At 36.7% G+C, this 18595-nt stretch overlaps 2 protein-coding genes across 4 annotated transcripts in view; one reads left to right on the forward strand and one right to left on the reverse strand.

Moving 5' to 3' along the window:
• Positions 1 to 1083: 1083 nt before the first annotated feature.
• Positions 1084 to 3900, forward strand: LOC108747606 (protein ST7 homolog). Its single transcript, XM_018485177.1, has 2 exons — positions 1084 to 1893; positions 2545 to 3900. Exons 1-2 carry the CDS (start codon positions 1464 to 1466, stop codon positions 3663 to 3665), a joined length of 1551 nt encoding a protein of 516 aa, XP_018340679.1. The 5' UTR covers positions 1084 to 1463; the 3' UTR covers positions 3666 to 3900.
• Positions 3901 to 5301: 1401 nt separating this feature from the next.
• Positions 5302 to 18595, reverse strand: part of LOC108747817 (phosphatidylinositol 4-kinase beta) — a 15742-nt gene continuing 2448 nt past the window's right edge. For 2 of the 3 annotated variants that reach the window (XM_018485636.1, XM_018485637.1), the window contains exons 2-12: positions 11464 to 11709; positions 9505 to 10463; positions 9236 to 9353; positions 9006 to 9140; positions 8716 to 8882; positions 8485 to 8615; positions 8180 to 8410; positions 7803 to 8096; positions 7352 to 7728; positions 6709 to 7181; positions 5302 to 6609 (exon numbers count right to left, since the gene is read on the reverse strand). In XM_018485636.1, the coding sequence (XP_018341138.1) occupies positions 6422 to 6609; positions 6709 to 7181; positions 7352 to 7728; positions 7803 to 8096; positions 8180 to 8410; positions 8485 to 8615; positions 8716 to 8882; positions 9006 to 9140; positions 9236 to 9353; positions 9505 to 10463; positions 11464 to 11666 (3276 nt within the window). In that variant the 5' untranslated portion in view covers positions 11667 to 11709 and the 3' untranslated portion in view covers positions 5302 to 6421. The other variant, XM_018485638.1, reaches the window with a different exon arrangement.

Consider the following 18595-nt stretch of genomic DNA (forward strand, 5'->3'; position numbering starts at 1 on the left):
CATACACACTCACCCGCGTATATATATATATATATATAAAACCCTCTTTCATTTTAATTATAAATTGCTTGCTCAATTTTTATGAAATTTGACTTATGAGATAATTTTTTCATAATGCTTTATTCGAATCTGAATAATCTTAAATAAAAGATTCAGAATAGTGAATTTAATATAGCGAATAGAAATTATATAAAAAATAATAGTTGATTATCATAAAACTCTGTCTTAGTTTTTAATTGCAAAGTAAATATCACATCAAATTTCCAGTTTTGCTTTATTTGAAACTTATCAGTGCTACATACTTAAACAATTATTACTGACCTTCAAATTCTGATTACAATTATTACAAACAATTATTTCCAAATTAACTTTCAAGCTCTGATTATGACTCTGTGACATTATAGATCCTCTTTTATGATAATAATAATTATTCTTTCAAATTTGATATTTTCAGGATACAGGCAAATTCAGAAATACTAAATACCTTCACGATAATCAGATTATTTCTTTGAAAATGGAATTTTAGAATTTTTCAAGATCAAAATCGAATTTATTTTGGCGATTCTGAGAATTTTTAGGAAGCAAGATCTTCCATAATTTATTATGTTAGAAAGTTCTGTACTGAAAGGGAAGGTGTTAAAATTTTTTTTATTTTAGAATAAAAATAATTAAGAGATTTTTTATCATGCTTTTTATTAAAAAAAAAAAAAATATTAAAAAAGAAATTTTTAAAATTTTGTCAATTAATTTAATTTAATTAATTTAAATAAATAAATAATTGTTTATATTAATATATAAAAAATTTGTTTTATTGCCCATGAAAAAAAAAAAGATAAAAAGTGATCACTAGTTGATTGACCATCTAACTCCATCTAGTGACGAATAAACAAATGCAAAGCGAATATAATAAAATTACGTTGCCATCTATTACCATTGGATGCAATTAAATAATCAGCAACAATAATAAGAAACTTGATAATTTCTCCTTTATCAATCAACGCGATTCGACATCTTGCAGCGATTTTTTCTTTTGATTTTATCCCTTATCGACCGAGGAAGAATTTAACCGTTTCGTATGAGATCGTGGGATGTTGTCAGCATTGACATCAATATCGGTCGAAAATATTTACTACACGCCGGGAGACGCCAGGAGAACTGTGGAGGACTGTGGAGGAGACGCGCGACGATGCCTAAAGTCCGAATCGAATAACCGTTGATCGTCTAACAATTTTCTCTTCAGCGTACGACACGAGTTTTGCATACGGACGAGATTGGATACGTTAGCGGCACGACAGGAGAGTTCGCGTAGAGTCTTGCTGTTAGTCGTCGTGTTCCGGATGTCGCGCGCCGTGTGGTAAACAGCGGTGAACACTAGTGTCTCGCGACGACCGTGGCGGGAAAGCGACGACTAGTCATCGCTAAATAGTAACTAACGCGGAGCCCTTTCTCTCGAGCGAGCACAAATGGCACTGCTATTCACCAGCATGTGGGACTCGACATTGCTCCTGAATACTCTAACCCCAAAATTCTACGTCGCCCTCACCGGTACGTCGTCCCTCATCTCCGGCCTGATTCTTATCTTTGAATGGTGGTACTTCAGGAAGTATGGTACTTCGTTCATCGAGCAAGTGTCACTGAACCACATCTCGCCGTGGATCGGCGGAGGTGACAATGCTAACGATGGCAATGGTACAAGCCTCAGCAACTCAGGAGGCTCCTCCAATCACCAGAACGTACCCGAGTGTAAGGTCTGGCGCAATCCGATTAATCTCTTCAGAGGCGCAGAATATCAAAGATTTTATTGGGCCACTAACAAAGAGCCTCTCACATATTATGACATGAACTTGTCTGCACAGGATCATCAGACATTCTTTACCTGTGAAGGTGATACTGGTACGATCCGAATGTACATACCTTATTTGCCTTTACATACCTTATTTTATTTAAAAAAAAAACACTAAAAAACACAGAAATATCGGTTGTTGATATTCTGTGTTAAGTATAATTATTTTAATTATAATATAATCTGTATGAAAAATTTAAATATCTGTTAGTAGGGATGCTTTCCAACAAAAAACAAATTTAAGGTCTATTCTTTTTAGCTAAACTTCTTGCACTGTTTATTTTTCTTCCTTTTCCCTCTACGTTGAAGAAAAAGAAAAGAGTAAAGATATAAACTATGTAAGAGGTTCAACTTAAACAGTATAATACAGTATGACTTATTACTTCCTTGTGTTTGCCAATGTTAAACAAAGATGAAATGTAATCACAAAGATTATCTTATACTAGGTCCATTTTTGTTAGCTGAACTTTTTCCATGATTCTTCTTTCTTCCTTTTCTCTTTATATTGAAGAAAAAAAAGAGAACAGATGAACTGCATAAAAAGAATAGTCTTCTGTATCTCTTGTTAGAAAGTGCCACAAGTTAAAAATGTTTATTATTAATTTCAAGATGTTTGGTCAATTAGAGATTAATTCTGTCCTTTTGATCTTAGATATAAGATATTTTGAGAGATACTGAGCTAATCAATTCTTCTCTTATAGGTAAAGCAGAATACGAGATCATGCAAACAGCTTGGAGAGAGCGCAATCCAGTAGTGAGGATACAAGCGGCACACAGTGCTCTCGATCGTAATCCCGATTGTGCACCAGCTTATATTCTTCTCGCGGAGGAAGAGGCCACTACTATCATCGAGGCGGAGAAGATCCTGAAACAAGCTTTGAAAGTGGCTGAAAATAATTACAGGAAATCGCAGAATACGCAACACCAGGGATCCATAGCTGAGGCAATACACAGAAGAGATACGAATGTATTGATTTATATCAAAAGAAGACTAGCAATGTGCGCGAGAAAGTTAGGAAAACTTAAGGAGGCTGTGAAGATGTTTCGTGATCTCACAAAGGAGGTACCGCCCATCATGAATGTATTGAATATCCACGAGAATTTGATCGAGACTCTATTGGAGATGCAAGCATACGCGGATGTACAAGCTGTTCTAGCCAAGTATGATGATATCAGCCTGCCCAAGTCGGCAACCATTTGCTACACAGCGGCGTTGCTGAAGGCCCGTCTAGTGGCAGACAAGTTTTCACCCGATATTGCTAGCAAACGCGGTCTGACCACCGCCGAGATGTCGGCGGTGGAGGCGATCCATCGGGCCGTAGAATTCAATCCTCATGTACCCAAGTATCTCCTGGAAATGAAGCCGCTCATCTTGCCTCCTGAGCATGTGCTGAAACGTGGTGACTCCGAAGCGATTGCGTACGCGTTCTTCCATCTGGCACATTGGAAGCAGATAGAGGGTGCTTTAAATTTACTCCACTGTACTTGGGAGGGCACGTTCAGGATGTTACCTTATCCACTTGAACGTGGGCATCTGTTTTATCCGTATCCAACGTGTACTGAATGCGCCGACCGAGAACTCCTGCCATCGTTCCACGATGTCAGTGTCTATCCGAAGAAGGAACTACCCTTCTTCATTCTTTTTACCGCCGGTCTGTGCTCGTTCACTGCACTATTGGCTCTGTTGACTCATCAATATCCGGACACCATGGGCGTAGTCGCCCGTTCGATGCTTGCCTGGTTCTCCCATCCGTTTTATTATCTTCTTGACAAACTAGCTATCTTGCCCTCTAACTTATTGCAGCAACTCTCTAGAATATAAGGCTGTATTTCCATACGATCTCCATTAATATAAGGACTTATTGTGATACTTGCGACATACTTATTGCTTTATTTTTATTGTAGGCGTCTTTATGAGGTATGTACGCGTAAATGTGTAAAAGTTCCAATTTACAATTTTTGTCGTGACTGATACCGTACTGATATCTTGTAGCGACGATTATGTGTTTATATACCGTTAAGTTCGAATCTGAACTCGAAACAACGGACAATGAGTATAACAGTAATAAGAATTTTAAGCAGTAACGTTTTCGTTACGCGTATATATAATATATATATAAATTAGTAATATATATATATGTATAAAATACGAAATATTTCTAGATTATGTATAATATCGATATATTGTATAATATATGTATATATATATATATATATATTATATAATATATTATTATATAAAATATGAGGAAAGATGTATCATCGATCAATCATTACATCACTAATACTGATATGCGGTTATACAAATTTATGCGAAGTGGCAGTTGGGTGCTAAATAAATTTTCTTTGTTTTATCGCATTCATATTTATTCAATGATGGATATTACCAATAGCTTGTAATGAGGTGAAAGATCAAGGCAAATCAGAGATCTTAACATTTCACGTGTCGATAGAACAGGAAGTAAGTTCGGCCACGTTCAATCGACCAAGGGTGAAAGGATTAATAATCCTTTCGCATATCCTTGCGCAATCATTCTTACACAGCATATAACAACGAGAATGTTAATATTCTTCACGTAATTACACGTATAATATATTATACAATTTTTACGAGAGCCCGCCGAAACCAAAAATAAAAGACCACCAACGTGTCACAAGTGTCGACGGATTAGTTTCGCATTCTCTCAATCATCCTATAATCCGATCCGTATCCGATTTCTGGTCTGCCTGTCTATTGTGAGACGGTTATGATAGAGAAGAAGAGACAGCGGGAGCGAGAGAGAAAGATATAAGACACTTGGAAGTCAGAGGGCCCAGGTCTCTCTGGTACTCCGGGCTGGCTCCAGCCGTAACTTTGATTTTGTTTCGAAAACATTCATTCTCGATTAAATTCTTAACTGATATAGTATAATAAGGTGAGATAAAATTTGTCATTTCATATATATGTACAATATCTCTTTATAGTTTATCTATATATATCTATATAATTTACTTAAACGGACATATGTACGTAAAACGTCACGCGAGGAATTACAATTAAATTAATTATCCTCCATACACAGCTACTGCGCTTCTCGCATTCACAGCTATGGGAAAGGAAGGGAGAGGGAAGGGGGAATGAATGTTTACGTAATATAAGAACATGTAAAAACTTTCAAATGTGATCCTTAAGATTCGCTGTAGTATAATGCTTAGTCCTTAATTTCATACCGCGTGTACAATTAGATGTATTTATCGAAGAATTACTAATCTACGAAATAGGAAATATTTTGAGTATTCGCCTCCCACTAATGTCCGAGCCTATGTTTTGTACGTAGCCTTCTCGCGCACTTGCTAAAATTACGTTAGAATTCCCCGGGGATGGAAATTCGCTGATTTTGCCCTACCGTTTAGTAGGCTCTTTTTATTGCCGCGAATTATCTACGAAAGTCCACGCGATGTTTCTCTCCATTTTTTTTTCTTTGCTATATATACAAATTACAGATTGTCCGCTTCACGCCCAATCAGCTCCACGCTAAGATTGCCACGTTAACACGTCACTTCACTGTGTCTAGGTTTGATCGTCTCCACGTTCCTCTACACAAATAAGGCACCTTTAACAAATTACGCTTTATATAAGCTTCACTCGATTTAGCAGTCCAACGCCCTCAGTCAATGACGTCACGTCTGCGCTGCGGCGATAGCTAATTCGCAATTTGTCAATCGAGGCATACGTAAATAACAGCAGTCTTAATGTATCGAACAAAAAACGTTATATATAATGGATATATGTAATCAACTGGATACCAAAATTCTCATAGATCATTTCCTTCTTTCATCACCTAATTTCTCAAACGACGATAAATATTTTTAACTTTCAACGAAGCGCGCTCACACCCTTCAACTAAGTTCATGTTCTCTTAAGATATTCATATAGCGAAGTTTCTTAATTTATCAAACATCGAGATCGCTTTGAATTCTGCTAAAAATATTTCGTATCGTTCTTGCCCACCACGAAAGCAAGGAATAACGTCAAACTCAAAGAATAGCAATCTATTCGAATTCTATACGTTTAGCCTAATCGAGGCTATCTACATGTTCAAGAGGAAAGCGGTTTTTCCACTCTAAAACGTCATTTGTGCTTGTGGAATGCTAGAAAACAGCGTTGTCCAACCGAAATTTCAGCTCACGTGCCCAGAAAAAGCTTTCTGCCTTTTTCCCCGCTATCGTGCAATTATTATATACGCAAAATCATAAGTCTTTATTTACATAATTTAAGCAAATATGTTTATCGAAAAATTGAGAAAATATCTCTAACGCCAATTACAATAAACAGCAATACATAATTAAATCAAATCTTTTTTATGTTACTGTATTTTTATCATAACTTGCGAATATACGGAACAAATTACCCGACACGATAGATTGACTATATGCTTCCTGGCCGGCACGCAACTGCCGATTGGTCAACAGAGTTATTAAATAGATGTAAAAATTGTGGAAGAAATACCACAATACATATTGATGTCCTTCCTTTTTATCTCACGAAAGAGTTTTAACCGAAACGTGATAGACAGAGAAGATTGGTTAATCTTGATATTAAAGAGTACCGTTTGCAAAATATTGATATCGATCATAGAGTTTAGTGGACCACGAGTGAATGCTGCCTTCGACTAAATCCTCAACATGTCGACGCAACTGATCCTCCGTTAACGTGAGGTGGAATCTATTCTTGAGACCTTGAACAGTTGCCGCTCCACCACTGCGGAAACATGGAAGCTGAGAGCCTGCGGGAAAAAATCAATAAAACCCATTGAAATATGCGGGTTGAAAGTACACGCGAACAAATGTGTGAACGATCAGTACGAACGGTCTCTATCACTTACCCGACAACATAATCTCAACGAGGTTAACTATTTTCTCCATGTGCTTCCGCGCCGCAATTAAGCCTTGAAGAATGAGGCTCTTAAATTCCTCGAAGAGCTTGGACTGATTGCCACCCATCACCTCGACAAATTCCGGCGTCAGTTTAAATGGGCTAGTTTCGAAGCCGAGATTTCGCGGTGAAGTTGACAAAATGAATCCGAAATCTATGTGGATTAGATGACCATCGCTGTGCAGCAAAATATTGCCATTATGACGATCTTTTACTTGAATAAGATAGCTGACGAGGCAATACGCAGCACAGCTCTGAATAAAATTTCTCTGCGCCATACGGAACGTCTCTGAGGTAAAAGGGCCGAACTCTCGTTCGAAATATTGGAAAAGTGTTAATTGGCACTGCTTCTTTACTTGGTGGAGTGAAACGGTGTTCAGGATAGGTTCAATCAGACCACTGTCGTTCGACAGACATAATATTCTGTAACAAAAAATCAAATTGTCATTCAAGAGCAGAATCATCGAATATCATTATATAATTTCAATATATTAACGAATTATATATCAGTTAATAATTATTTCCTCAATAAGAGAGAAGAACAATTAACTTTTTTCACAAGACGAAAATTTCCAATAGTAACTCGCACTTACTTATATGGTCGTACCCAAAGGGGCACTTGCTCGTCTTGCCAAATCTTTTGCAACATTGAAAGCAACTGTGAGGCGAGAAGTTCTTGTCTGAGATCATCACCGCATTTTACGATAACCGCGAGTAATCTCCAAGATGCCAAGTGTCCGTACGGACTGGAAGCTCTTATGCGTCGTTGCTTCTGCTCCCATGGCTCCTTGAGAACCGCTGCCGATGGATCCTCGGGATCATGACTGAAAGTTGCGCTTGGCGTAGCTGCCATTTCGCTTAATCTTCTTTTGATGTCGCCCGGTACAAAGATTGGTTCCCTGCTATCGGACGATTCTTGACTCAGTTGCGATATGGTATCCCGATCTTTTGGTTTACGAAGCTGTAAATACTGAATAAATGGAAAAATTAAAATATAAATTATAATTAAAGAGATATATAAGGTCACTCGAATAAGATATATACCTGCTGTGTGATCTCGTCGTCTTCCTGACTCCAACAATCATTAGGATCGTCATCGGGAAAATTAAATGCCACATCTACATTTCTAACAGAATAAGGCGAGACATTTTTTACAGGGGTTTGTCGTACCGCCGAGTTCTGTTGACTGTCTGAAGTGGATATGTTAGATTGTTCGCCGCCTGTTAAGTTCTCCTCAGACTTAGTATGCCTTAACGAGCTGCCCATTATTTTCGTCGGCACGGGCGATGTATATAAATCCTCCACCTCTAATACTTCCACGTATATTATATAAGGTGCCTAAAATAGTATCAACATAGAAATCGATATTCAAATGACAAATTTCACAGTAGTGCTGAGAAAGTAAAACGAAATATCTGCACCTTATCTTTGCTATTAAGAACGGCGGCGTACTGTGGCGGAACTCGTACGATATGATGCGGTATCGTACTGTGCAGAGGAAGCCACACCCTCGCAGGGAGATTCAAATTAAGCGTATTGAGCTCTGCCACTAATTGAACGGTTTTACTTTCCTTTGTTGGGATAGTCCCGAGCAATTTACCAATTGATATTAGAGCTTGAATAAATTCGAGTTCTGGCGCGAGTCGAGGTGCCTATAAGACATACAAGATTCAGGTTAAAGCTTCAAGTACAATGTTTGCTACTTTCGTACAAGATAATAACTCACGTTGCAAAAACAATCAGTTTTTTGGCCTCGCAAATCGTTCACCACACCTTGGCAGGAATAGAAGCAGGTACAGCCGTTGTCAAACGCTCGACCAGAGCTCAGGTCCCCAAGACTTACTTTATTTATTATACCTTTTGAAGAATATTGAATGATCACACAGTATGAAAATTCACATACATGACACATAATTTATTGATTTAAAATGCAAATCGTTTTAATTTAAATAATTACCGGAATGACTACGGCGTATAGTCTGGAACAATCCAGTAGCGTCGGACTGAGATCTTTGGTGAGTTTTCTTATTCGGCGACGTAAGGGTTTGCGTCGAGGGCAATGGTGATGGCGCAGGAACTTGCAATCCAGCAACACGCTGCTTTCGACCCTCATTTCCCTTTGGCCTAAAACATTACACATAGAAATAAATCTGCTTCAAATTCACATACAATTATTCCTGAAACATCAATCTATCAACATTTCCAAAATACAAAAGTTTTGCATTGTTTTCTATTTATTAATCTTACCTGAGTTCATCTGACAGGATAAGATTTTTCAACTTGGTCCCATGAGACTTTTTCTTTGATGGCAAATGAGCATCAGAACTGTAAGCGTCTAGCAGCCAAGCACACTTTAATGAGAAATCTGCCGACTGTCTACATCTGCAAAGCAATTCGTTTAATTTCAATCCATCCGAATCATAACGTCACGATTTATAAAATAAGTAATCAAGCGATCTTCTAAGAATCCTATTTACCTATGAACAAGATATGGATAAAGGACTTCTGTTACATCGTGAAGTTGTATGTACATTACAACTAACTGTGGTAAATAAAAGTCCACGTCGTTATCCGGAAAGCTGAACATCTTGTTACCTGTAATATATCACATGTCATATTTACCGTCAACATGTTGCATTAAAAAAATTTTATTTCACAAAAACGATATTTGGAAAGTTACATGTGATGAAAATAACATTATTCGAATATGATACGTAAAACATTTTTTTCCTGATGTTTATTATACCTAGATAACTCTGAACGCCGGGTTCTTTGGAATTGAACAGATAAGATATAGCCATGGACATGTCAAATATCTGACTCTCGAAGAGTCGCAGCAGACAGCCTTCGGAAGGTTTCGGTTGCTTCGTCTCTTGTTTTTGTCGACGGACGATGTCCGATTGCTTTTTCACCGTCTCAACTTCTTGCTGCTGCGTTGCAGTCGTGCCGCAACAGAGGGTCATGGCCGCTCCGGCTAATTCGTTCTGGCTCGTATCGGCCACGGACGGTGATGACGACACTTGCATAGCGCCTTGATAAATATCGTCGCATTCCTGATAGTTATGTTGATCGCCACTGTCACGTTCTCGCACACTCACGTTTGGTCGCGGTTCCTTCGAGCAACATTTACCATCGTTCGCGTCCTCGCACCGAGAACGATCACCGTTGCTCTCGTTCTCGGGGGATACAGGAGACGCTGGACTGTCACTAAGACGCGTGGACAGTTCTACAGGTGACACTGGCACTGACATTGACATTGACACTGACACTACACCGGCACTGTTCTCCATACCGTCCACCGCATCGACCGAATATACGTCACCCGGCTGCGACACGGATGAGTCGAGGCTCTCACGGCTATGCAGATGATCCACGCTGGATTCGCGGGTAGCGGATGCGTTCGTAGCGTCGCTCGAGCCGCTGTCAGAGCCACAGAGAATACCGGAGTCGTCGGAACCGAGACTGGCCAGATCTTCGCGTTCCCGCGCAGTGCGCGCGCTCTTTCCACATGATCCCGAGGATGACGATGATACCGTTGTCGTCTTAGAAACTGATGAAGGCGCGGGATTCTCGCATTCCGGACTCGGAGTAACGTCCACTTCTGGGATCCGTTGCAGAGCGGAGTCCAAACTCCGATTTCTATGATGGTGTGTCAGCGTCGTTGCGGTCGCCTGAGGCACCGGCGGTAATAGGATACCCATTGATCTAGGAATAACAAGATGTATAACTTTATGATTAATAGTCTATGCATTGCCATTTCCTCGAATATGCTGTATAGTAGTGTATAGATTACTTCGAATTTTGCAAATGTATTTTTGATTTTTTAGTACAAATAAAAAAGAAGATAAAAATACAAAATGTTTTAAATTTTTATAGAAATATGTTTTCTATATATATGACGATTTATATAATTAATATATATATATATATATATATACATATATGTATATATATATATTTAACTTCTCTATCTTATCACAAAGCAATATATTCTTCTTATAGCCTATTCTCTATTTCATTCTACAAATATACAATTTGATAATATCCTTAATATTGTAATATTACTATCACTCACATTAATATTGTAATATCACTGTTCTTTGTTGCTTCTTAATGCCTTAAACACTGTATTTTTGCGTTTAAATAATTTTTCTTCTTTTTTCCGTTGCAAAAGAGCAACTTATATTTTATCATCTATGTTATGTATTAGAATGTTAAACCATTTTTTTAATAAGTAACACTTAAACTTTTCTTATATAGATACATATTTATTCTTCGGTAAGATTATTTTTCCGAACTAAAAAGAATTGCACCAAAACAATGACTAGTTCCAGTTTCCAGTTGGCGACTGCGAAAGTGCGAAGTGCCAATGAGAAAAATAGATACAACAGTGTCGCGCGTGATTGCGATTATTCGTTGCGGTGATTATTAATATTGATGACGCTGTCGCCGTCGATCGCTGCCAATTTAAATATCTCGACTTGTATTCCTCCGTTTTATATGCGACGTAACTTCCACTCGTATCGTCAATTCCGACGTCGCGGACGCCGTGGCGTCGATCGCATACATCGAGGCAAATTTACGATCGCTTTTATTCAACAAGTGCCAGGAAATGTCGGAGGCGAGCGCCAGACGCGTCGCAAATAGCTCGCGCGTGTGTCGCGGAACGATCTCGCCGAGTATTCACGGGATCGAAAACAGATACCTGAAGTCCAAACTGTGGTTTCGTTGATGCGTGGTCAGTCTGCTGCGTGGACTGATCGACGGATTCGGCCGACCGTGCACGAGAGGAACATTACAGCTGGCCAGTTTGTGCCGTTTGATGTGTGTCACGCTTTCCTGGCGCGTAGGTCCACCAGTCGGCGTCACTGCCACCACTTCGCTCATATTAGAGTCGAGTACGAGCATCGGCTCGGCTAACAGTCATCTGCTGGCCATGCTGGGGCTTCACCTACAAAACATAAGAAACGGAATCAGTGACATTTCTCGAACGTTCAAAGTATGCGTCGACGGCGTGATAAAAACGATTCTTAGATTTGACATATTAGATATAAAGATTATGGAAAAAACAATCTTATTATATATCCAGATTACTTTATTCAGTGTTTTAGCAACACTGCACAACTTTCCAACAATATTACGTGTAATCAAATAATATAATATATCTTATACAATACAGAACTTGCAACAATGTTGCTGTAACATTGCTAAAATATTGTAATATTGTTGGAATAATCTGTGATGTATGGAACTACTATGCACTCATTCTTTTTAATTCTCAAGCGATTTTTCGATAATTATATACGATGTACAGATACGATATACAGAAAAATACTTATTACCTATATCTACATAAGCAATATTTACTTGTTTCAAATATTTCAAAAGTTCCGCAATCTGTCATCACAAGCATCAAATTTATTCAAAATATATTTTCTGAATCCTAAAGTAAATTTAATACTTGAATCAAAATGATTAAATTAAAACAAATTAGATTTGCTTATTATATGAAGTCGCTTCTTCGATCAATTTTATAATATTCTTCAAAAGAAAATAAATTCTTGTTGAGTACACAATAATAAGTTTTTCTAAAATTTATAATAAATATATTTTACGATTATTCTCAAGAAAATACTCTTTGTTAAAGATAAGATAATTATTCAAAAGAAAGGAAATAAATTGAGTAATCACTTTTTTTAGCAGTAGAATGATATTTTTCTGTGTGTAAGGTTGCGTATTTAAAACGATATAATATATAAATGTTATAATAGCGTTAAATAATTCGTTATAATATTATTAATTATAATGCTCCTAATTTTTCGAAGAAATGTGCAGGAATGACTCAATCGTACTAAGAGTTAAGTATACTTCCAATAGTATATGGAAAAAGCGCAAAGAACATTAAACGGCTCGCACGATTGTTGTCATTGCTCGCGTGAAAAACTCGAGAGACAACATACTATTTCCGGTATTCTCATTCTTTTTGTAAGCATAAGCTGATAAGAACAAATAATATCATTTTTTAAGTTTATGACACGAATACCATTCGCATATAACAAATCGTAATGTCAACGACGATTGCTCAGCACGAAGGAGGACACGTTCAATTCCGTTATCAGTCGTATTTGTCAAACACTGCGATAAGGAAATCGGTATCTCGAATCGGAGAGAGCCGCGTATGCATCTTTTAAGTAATATATACAAGAAAGAAAACGCCGTTTTACATGCAGTGCCGCGATATTTTGGTTATATAACGTCTCGATATCACGAGAACAGCCGCGAAACTGAACTACCGGAAATCGCGTCTGTCTAGAAGGCCAATCGCGCCGTTTTAGTGTCTAGATAAGACGCGAAATTGAAACTTCCTTTCGAGAAATAAGAATTCATGTCGAAGTGAATTCCATCCGTACAAATCGCTTCAAACGATACTTATAATGCAGACGAAATTTTAAACCGTTCTGAAATTAATCTTCTGAAAAGAGAAAGCGAAGAATCTGCAATCTTGAAAAATCTGTAGCTTTACGATACGTAATCCTGATGTTTCTTTAAATATGGATATAAAGTAGCTGGAAAATAAATCTCGTTTTATAGAAGTCACATCAAGCAATCATTAACCATACAAAAAAATATTTTGCTGCATCAGCTAGTATTATCGCTATTTTTTGTATCTAGTAGAAAATTATATATCATACGCATAGAATTTATAACACAATATTCTAACGATGCAAAAAATTTAGGTCTCATAATCAAACATCAATCATTGCTAAATAAGAATCACTTTTATCATCTGATTCAACGTTACAAAGAGACTTTCTTGATAAATTTGACAAGTGATTCAAATATAAATTCTGTCTTTGTCATCTATATTGATTAGATATAAAACGTATCCCATACCGTAGTGCTTTCTAATTATTTATTTTTTTAGTTACATGGAAAAAGCAATTCTGCTGAAGAATCTAAAAATTTAGCTAAATATAGGTCTGAAAATAATTTTGTTAAACCATCAAAAAAATTTCAAAGAAATAATTTTAAGCATGATAAACAATGCTGCAAAAGATTTTGACATTCTAGCAATCAGTTTAAACGTCTCACATAATAATTTTAATAATCCAACAAAATTATTTTCAGATCTGTTTATAACTAAATTTTTCTTTAGTAAAATCGTTCTTTCCCCGTGTAATTTTTCATAGATAATGTTCGCTATAACTGCAAGATCATTGTTTTCAATGAATAGTAAACCGAAACATGAGTATTAATCGTAAAGATTATCGAAACATGATTATTAATTGTAAAAATATATGCACAAGAAGACGGTTTTGTTAAAACATTTAAAAACTTAGCTATTTTGTTAGGCTATCAAAATAATTACATAGGACGCTCAAGCAGATTGTTAAAATGTTAAAACTTTTTCCAGCAGTGCTCATCGTGCTTGAATTTTCTACATAATTATTTTGATCACAATAAAATTGTATTCAAATTTGTATCTACCTAAAGTTTGAGATATTTCAACAAAACCGTCGTACTTTCCGTGCATATATGCGTTTAAATGCACGTAGGCAACAATAGGATAAAAGGTCAACGAAAAGTCGAAGGATTTTTGTTGAATTATCCACGTTGTAACGGTAACGAATTGAAAAAGTCACGATACGTGTAACACAGACGTGTAGAAAGTGCGGCTTTTTATCAATTCGACCACTTTCTAGGATCTTCCTGGCGCAGAATGGCGCGCTTCATTCTACGCACAATTATCCTGCGGGTAAATAAACGCGAGTACAAAAGACGATGCAATATTCCCGGTTAGTTACGTAGTTAGTTACATGGAGAACAAGCGCTTCGATGAGAAAATAAACTCATTCTCTGAACTTTTCTACGTCGAACGTGAATATACCGCATTACTTCGAAGCTACATTAGAACGCTCCGACTAATGACTTTTCGCAATTAATTCTCGCGCGATCCCAAAATATTTTAATAATTTAATATTCAACGATCCTTTATTTCTCAAGTGAATGTGTGTTCCTGAAACTTGTGAAAACTCGCCAAACGAGCTGACACTCACCGAGTGAGTTTCGCAATCTATATAGAACGAATTTGAAAGACGCTCAAGCTGAGGAGCACACAAACAATAGAGTCAAAAGCATTGAAATACTAAACTCCGGCAAGGCTTTAAAATAATCCTTAATTGCGCAAACGTACCGTCAACGAAGCTAACTGTCCATTAACCGATATTTCTTCACCCGAGGGTGTCCATTTAGTGACATTAACTGCCGAGGAACGAGTAAATCCCACTATCTTTTTATACGTGTTACTTTTTCAAAACGTCGAATTATTTCTTCACGTGACAAAAATATTGTACGTGGTATTTGAAAGATTGCGGCGCGGGTGTCTCGATGCGGAACCGTGGATTTCTATCTCGACATACGGATCGGTTGCGCATTGCAAAATCCGCCGACTTGAAACTCGCGACATGCGTGGTACCATGTGCTTTCACCGATCTGCTTCGGTGCCGACGTGTACTCGACGGTACGAATGTACTCGCTCCTCCTGAGTTCCCAAATTGCGATGTAGACGATATACTTCGGTTCCGACCGTAGGCTGTCTCTTCCTGTGTTTATTCATATCGCGGAATAATCCCAATCGAATCTTATAAAAGTGTTAAAAGTGTCAAACAGGTTTAAGAATCAATGTAATAAATCAATAAAATAATAACAAAAATGCCCAGTTCATCAGCATTAAATGGACACACATGTATCTTCTATTTTTATATATATATATATATAATTCCGGTTGATACTTGAACTGGTCCGTTCAATCTCACTTGTTGATACCGGATATCGAAGCGATATTGATACGTATCATATCGAAGCGAATAATTTATATCTTAATGGACTTTCGGTATCTCTATAATTATTACATTAAGTTTTATAATTCATCATGTCTAATTATAAGATCGATTATTTTAAATAAAGGATTAATTAAGATTTTTTTAAATTATTTCTGCGTCAATCGTATGGAAATAATTTAAATGATATGTCGTAAATTACAGAGCACTTTATCATTTGTCTTTCTCTTGGCAATATCAAAAGAGAAATTATTTAATGTGTCGCAGTTGAAAGATTAATTTCCTAAATCACGGTGCAATAATTATAGCTGCTACACGATCTTTTTATGATTATCGTGCCACATCAACAGTATAATACTCGGAAAAAAAGGGAGATAGCTTTTTTTTTCTTTAATGGCTATACCGGTATAACGAACGCAGAGGCGGACATGATGAACGCAACTAGCTATAAGCGAATTACGATGATCTAATCACCTCGATGATCTAATAATTGGCGTCGGTGACCGAGCGGCTTTAACGACTTTTGGAAGCGTGATTAACACGCGGGCGTTTTCACACGCGTAGGTGTGAAACTTGCGCTAGAAAGTCGCGCGAAACTGCGAGATGGCGATTCGAAGATTTCCTTTTATAAAAGACTTTTGCGAAGCGAAGGACACAACACGTTCGCGGAAGAGGCTCGCGGATGATTATATTATCGTCGCGAAACGAGACAATGGTTGCGTTTAGAAAAAATAACTTTGCAACGTAGTAAGATTCTTTACTATGATTGATTTATATATTCATATATAGGTCTAGTAAGGATAAAAATCAATCATATTAGTCTGGAACCTTGCTCTAAGTGGCCATAAACCGTAAAGGCATAAGAAATTGGTCAATCACAGTCGAATGTGAGGGGAATAATGGATTATGAGTATTGGTCAATTGTTTACGGCTTCACGGCTTATGGTCTCTTAAAGCAAGATTTTGGACTAGACCTTAAGCAACGTTTGTAATGTAATTTTAAGACGTAAACTTATGCTTTAAAGCCCGATTGCGCTAACGTTACTTTAATTTTAAGCGAGGCTTAACACTCGCTCCCTTTCTCTCTATCAACTTTAAAAAAAGAAAGAAAGAATGTTAAGCTTCGCTTAAAGTCAAACTAACGTTGGTGCAATCGGGTCTAAAAGCTTTAAGGGCTCAAGGCGTAAGAAATTCACCAATCACAGTCGAATGTGAGAAGAATAATCGATTATGAGTATTGGTCAATTTCTTATGGCTTTACGATTCACAATCTTAAAGCAAGGTTCTGAACTAGATCTCAAACAACGTCTGCAATGAAATTTTAAGGCGTAAAACTGAAGCTTTTAAGCCTTAAGACGCAAGAAATTGACCAATCGCAGTCGAATCTGAGAAGAATAATCGACTATAATTGATCAATTTCTTTCAGCTTGAGGCTTAAGCTTCAATTTTAAAATCTCATTGTGAAATTCTCATAAAATATCAAATTACATCCAATTTGAGTTATTCTTAACTTTCTATAAAGTCGCCACTGTTCTTACCAATATGTTGTTAATTTGACTAAAACAGTGGAGTTGAACAATTTAACTCAAGAAAATGAATTAAATTTAATTTATTATTTACTAAATACGTAATATGGACGATATTTACTTTGAAAGTAACCACAGAAATGGATTAATTTATATCTCGACACATATGAAAGTTAAAAATAACAAAATGTAATTTAACTCAAAGGATTGGATTATCACTGCTTCTTTATAATATCTAATAATGTAACTACTTTAAAGAATCTTAAAACATTTGCAAAACTGCTTTTTCTGCTGAACACAACCAATGTTCTACGTGCGATTTACGTAAAACGATGCGAAATCAGATAGTTTCGAATGAATGAAAGATCTCACACAGTTAAGGCAGTAACCAGGGAAAGGATTGAAAGCCTCTGATCCAAACCTGTCTATAAAAAAAAAAAACTTGGAATCTTCCTCATTTATACACGTCAAATCATTTTAGACATCAAACTAAGATTTATAAATTGAAATCTTCGAACCGACAGGGATAACATTCGCAGATGTTTGATATTCAAGCAGATCAAGTTCCATTTGCTTAATGCACGCATATCTTCTTCGCGGAATGAAATGCATGGGAAATCATTGATTAGACATCTTGCAATGCCTCATCGATGGCCATTCTAACTAGTTCTAACTCTCTAAAACTTTTAGAGCAAATCTTACTCCGAAGAGTGAAATTTCACTCTTAAAGATTGAAAATGGTGTCTGCATTCTTTTTCAAGATTGATTTAATTTTCACTCTTTAAAGTAAGACTCCACTTCAAAGAATTTAGAGAGAACTTTTTAAGTTCTACGATAATTAGAATTTCGCGATGCGTATCTCAAGAAGTCTGTCTGTCTGACCTCGTGACATTTCTGACGGCATCCGTGAAACTTGAACGTCAACGTCGCGAAGCCTCACATGCGAGAAAATTTTTTGAATAATATATTATCTTATTATATATGTATGGATCTCGTAGCGGTTAAAATTCATATTTCTTGTTTTTGATGAATATCAAAATGCAGTTTCTGATGTAACTGGGCAACTGTATAAATTATCGCTATCACATTCATTACGCACGTGATGACACTATTTATCATATCCAAAACGTACTATCTTAAAGACCATTCTACAGCTAACTGCTGTTCTCATTGAGTAAGTACGATCAACTTTTGGAATATAATTATAATAACAAACAGAACAGTGTGTTAAGTTAGCATTAAGTAAATCTAATCGTCGTCGATTATCTGATAAAAATAATCTTGGCAATTTCCATTTTCGACGCTACGCCAATGTTTGTAAAGTTATCGCGACAAGTAAACAACATAAAGATTATTATTTTTGACAATGAAATTCAGATTACTCAAATAAAAATTCAAATTAAAATAATTCCTAATAATAATTCAACAAGAATAATACAATAATAATCTAAACTATTTCAAATGTACACTA

This window comes from Trachymyrmex septentrionalis, unplaced genomic scaffold, assembly GCF_001594115.1.
Source record: "Trachymyrmex septentrionalis isolate Tsep2-gDNA-1 unplaced genomic scaffold, Tsep1.0 scaffold20, whole genome shotgun sequence".
Classification (NCBI taxonomy): domain Eukaryota; kingdom Metazoa; phylum Arthropoda; class Insecta; order Hymenoptera; family Formicidae; genus Trachymyrmex; species Trachymyrmex septentrionalis.

Bases quoted from the DNA above. Each gene is read 5' to 3' on its own strand.
- LOC108747606 (XM_018485177.1), top strand. From the start codon at position 1,464: ATGGCACTGCTATTCACCAGCATGTGGGACTCGACATTGCTCCTGAAT. The intron at 1,894-2,544 runs GTACGATCCGAA...CTTCTCTTATAG, and splicing joins TACCTGTGAAGGTGATACTG to GTAAAGCAGAATACGAGATC.